This window comes from Limulus polyphemus, unplaced genomic scaffold (genome assembly GCF_000517525.1).
Source record: "Limulus polyphemus unplaced genomic scaffold, Limulus_polyphemus-2.1.2 Scaffold3825, whole genome shotgun sequence".
NCBI lineage: Eukaryota > Metazoa > Arthropoda > Merostomata > Xiphosura > Limulidae > Limulus > Limulus polyphemus.
In genome coordinates this window covers 82,272-86,967 of record NW_013669435.1, presented here as the reverse complement: position 1 = coordinate 86,967, position 4,696 = coordinate 82,272, and the positions used below count along the sequence as shown (strand labels likewise).

General features: G+C 32.3%; 1 protein-coding gene across 1 annotated transcript in view; it reads right to left on the bottom strand.

Annotated features, from left to right (window-relative positions):
• Positions 1–6: 6 nt before the first annotated feature.
• Positions 7–4,696, bottom strand: part of LOC106470108 (max dimerization protein 1-like) — a 68,425-nt gene continuing 63,735 nt past the window's right edge. Inside the window, exon 6 of the mRNA XM_013930634.2 lies at positions 7–2,495. Within this exon, the coding sequence (XP_013786088.1) occupies positions 2,353–2,495 (143 nt within the window). The 3' untranslated portion in view covers positions 7–2,352. The remainder of the gene's footprint in view (positions 2,496–4,696) is intronic.

The following is a 4,696-nucleotide window of genomic DNA, read 5'->3' as shown; positions in this document are numbered from 1 at the left end:
ACTGACTGCAACAGGACAGATTTAGTGTTTGATGTGTTCAAGGACATTTCAATTAAGAATGCACAAAAATAAAAAAGAAGATTCAGCTCTGGAGAGCTAGTGAGCAATACTGTACCTGGCCAAAGCATAGTGCAATGGAGGTACATTCTAGGGTGTTCTAGCATCAAGATAGCTCTTATCAAGTTTTTTGTAATGAATGGAAGAACCTACCTTACTTAGAGAAATTAGGAGAGAAAGTCATGTATGTCACGCGGCAGGAGGATTGTCGGAAGCTGACCAGAGAAAAAGCATTTCCAATTTTTGAACTGATGATATCATAATAAAAGGCAGATACAAGAATACTGTTACATTTAAAAAATGCATCAAAGAACCATGATGCAATTATTGTAGTATCTGGAGATACAGATGGTATTATTCCTGCCCTAGATTTCTACGGGCAATTTATCAAATCTATGTTAGTTATGTCAACAAACCGATGAGAAATATGTGAAAGCTTGTTACAACTACATGCCTTCACAGTATATACTCTGAGAGTATGGTTGGAAAAGAGATAAACTGGTGGACTTACAACTGATTATAAAACACAAGACTCTTTGAAAGTCACTAGTACAGCAAGGGAACACTGGCACTTTTTTGTTCACTTCAGAAGCTGGATCAGATATCACAATGGCAAATGAACTAAGTTTCTAACTATTCTTTGCCAAAAAAGGAAACATTGAATCCAGCCAGCTAAGGAATAAAAAATATAAACCAAGTAAACATTCTATGCTGTTATCAAGTTTATGATCATTTAAGAGTTTTGTACAATACACATCTGAGTAATCTGTAACAAACAGATCTTTTATCTAAATAAATTGTATTTTTCCCTTTGATCTTCATTTTAGCCAGTGATCTCGAACATTGATTACCAAGATCTTATGATCACCGAGTAGTCAGAAACATAATACATTACAATATAATCCTTTAATTACATATATAGTTTTCATAGTGCCCCAGATATTCCATTTTATGCTTTTTGATACATCTTTGAAATACAGTGCTTGGTTGCCATCACAATGAATTTCAACCACTAATCTACATACTTGACATGTCCACACCAGGCATTTTCATAAATTACAAACTCTGACCTTTCAGAAAATGAACAGTAGATTTTACATACCCAAGTGGTGCTGATGGGAAATTTTGGGGATCTGGGTCATGGACCAAACCATTATTTTTTATCAGTATATGTTACTATGAAAACTGGGGAATTTTTTTTTTATTTCATTAAAACAAAACGCACTGTAAAGAATATCTATATCTAAACATGAAATCTGGATTTACAAAAACTTTACATTAAAAGTAATTACAAATTTCAATGTTGAAGGAAAATTATTTTAGTTTTCCTTTCAAAATTACATACGGAATCAAGCTCATCCAAGCTACCCGACCACAAAATGTACAAGTTTAAAGAACGAGAGGAACATGCCTAGACGGAAAAAAGAAATGTTAGAAAGAAGCATTACTTATGAGAGAGTTAAAGGAGAATTCTTAAGAATAAAAAGTTACAGTATAATGATGACAGTACTGCTTCTGAAGAGATCTTAATTTCTTGGTTAAAACCATTTCGGTTTCAGAGCTGGTCAGCACAGAGTATTAAAATACAGAATATACAAAGCCAAAAAAGGCATTGGCAATCTGCCAAAATATAAATCAATATGCAGTAAAACAAAACATTTTACATTTAAAATAAATAATTTTAGAATTACTCACTCACGGGTAACACACAAAAAATATATGTATACTTTCCAAACATTAGCATTTACAGCTTGTAATTTATACATTACATTAAAAAAATCCTTTGGCCAGAATTGATTTCAAAACAGCTTTTAAAATGTTCATTTCTTTTTTATATATATTTCAAGGGTCACTGCTCCAGCAGTATTTTTAAAATTATATTAAATATACATCTGTTTATCTGTTACAACTATGTTTATATAAAAAAAATTCTATGAATAAAACGTGGCCACAAAATTTCACTTTCAAAGAACACCCTCTCCATCCTCGCTTGGAGTTAGCCAGAGAAGGGATTACATCACATAGAAGAGTAAATACATTTCTTCAAATTCTTGATACAGACACCTGAAATGATGTGAGAGCCCACCCTGTTCCCCTCAATGTTCAAAAAGGATAAATAGATACAACTTTTTGGGAAAAAAAAAAAAACACACACACACACACACAAAAAAAAAAAACCATCACAATACTGGATGGCAGAGATCTCATTCTTACAGTAACCAATCATCACAACTTGTAACCTTGAAGTCGGGAAAAGGTCATTCTCGGTGGTTGGGTTGAGCAGGGTAGGCAGTGTTAGACAGATACTGCTCCTGGTTCCTCTAATGTCAACCGTTTGGTACTGATGGTGACCCCACCATCACTAGTGATACTTTGGATGCTACTGTGGTCATCCGTGTCACTTTGATTGCTGTTATAACCCAGAATATCCACCTCATCTGCAGGTTTTGTAAAAAAAAGTAACAACAAATAGTAAGTATACCAAAGTGTGCAAATTATTCAAACAGCATTGCTAATTTATATCTTTACTATTATGAAAATAAATTTATAAATAATTTTTCAAATCCAGAAATCTGACTTATAGATATATTGATGATTTAATTAGCATCAATACTCCATTAATAAGTAATTATATCAGTAATATTTATCCTACAGTTCTACAAATTGAAAACACTTTTATATCTAATATTGAAGTACATTATTTAGTTATTAAGATAATTAATAATTATTGTAATATTAATATTTATGATAAAATGATTTTACATTTCAATTTTTTGGACTTCCCTTGCCAAACAGTAATGTACCAAATAATGCCATATAGAGCATCATACATTTACAGATACCCAAATATTGTAGAATTTATAGCACTGAACAGTTCCTAATTTCCAACATTAACATATTAGTGAATAGATTGATTTTTAAAGGATTTAATAAAATAATTCTAACTAAAAAATTTACATGCATATTTTGTAATAAGTATACAAAATATGTATGTAAATTTAAAAAGTAGTAGTATAAACAAAATTATATTAAACACAATGGATAATAATTTCTCATTTTTGTAGGGAAAATTATTGTAATTATTTTTAATGTAGATGTATTATTTTCCCTGTATATGACCTGCTACTGTGTTGTTATTACAGAACCTTTGAAGATCTTGACAGTAGCATGGATTGGATCTATACTAACAACTTAGGTTGGGCTTAGTATAGTAATACCTTAAAATTGTGGTATTTATGTACAAACATCATTATGGGGGCTGGAATGCCAACTTCAAGGAGAGTTTTACTGTCTCCCCCATTGATGTATGTATTCCAATTATTTCTTTCTTAAAAAAAAACTTTCTGCATCTGGCTGCAGACAGTAAAGGGTGCTAAAGATGTGGGATGTTGTGGGCTAGAGCACCCACATCTGCTCTTTTTTTACTATTGTTTTTATTAAGAACGCGAGTCCTGCAAAACTGAGGTTAAACTAGATAGAAGGTGTACCCGCAACACAATTTGGGTCTAATTGCCACCAGTACCTCAAAAACCAGGGCACATTGTATAACTACCCACCTTATAGTGTGTGCCCATGTGGTACATGTCTGTATTGTAGCTACGTTGTTGTTTGTTTTTTTTTTTATTTCATTTTCTATGTAATATTACAATTAATTAATTATGTTACTAGAGCTGTTTTTAAGTGACCACACAAATATATAGTTCCAGAGCCAGTTACATTAAACACACAACTTAACGGAAACAACTTTCCGTGCATGCTTCAGGTAGTAGTAATAATCATTACAATATACATGAAATTTGATTTTCCATACATAAAGTCACAATTATCCTAACGGTCCTAAGAAAAGCTGGTGAATCTCTTGCAAAATTAAGCTAAAATTTCAAGTTACTGCATTTTTCTTCTGTTCTATATACAGATATCTCGCACTCACAATCAAAAATGTTAATAAATTTTTTTTATGCTAACTTATTCTCTAATAATCCTTAAAAAAAAGTATAGTTATCACAGTATACATTACGTCCTACACACACAAACACACTTTCCAGTTCAAGCTTTACTCAAATAGGTACTAAATGTATTTAGTCACCTTAACTTTTTACCCATGGAGGAAGGAGTTGCTTCATTTTTGGGTGTTTGCTAGATAAACCACAATTATGCTTGTCCATTTTTGGAAGTGACCTATGGGGCTCCATTACAATATAACTTTAAAACTAAGTCACAACAATAAGTAGCTTAAACTACAACACATTATGTACAACTTGGTTCATCCTCACTTCAACACTTTCTACCTCATGATCCCCTCCCAGAAAACATACTGAAGTAGTTTAAACTTCAACACATTATATACAACTTGGTTCATCCTCACTTCAACACTTTCTACCTCATGATCCCCTCCCAGAAAACATACTAAAGTAGCTTAAACTTCAACACATTATGTACAACTTGGTTCATCCTCACTTCAACACTTTCTACCTTATGATCCCCTCCCAGAAAACATACTGAAGTAGTTTAAACTTCAACACATTATATACAACTTGGTTTATCCTCACTTCAACACTTTCTACCTCATGATCCCCTCCCAGAAAACATACTCAAGAAGCTTAAACTTCAACACATTATGTACAACTTGGTTCATCCT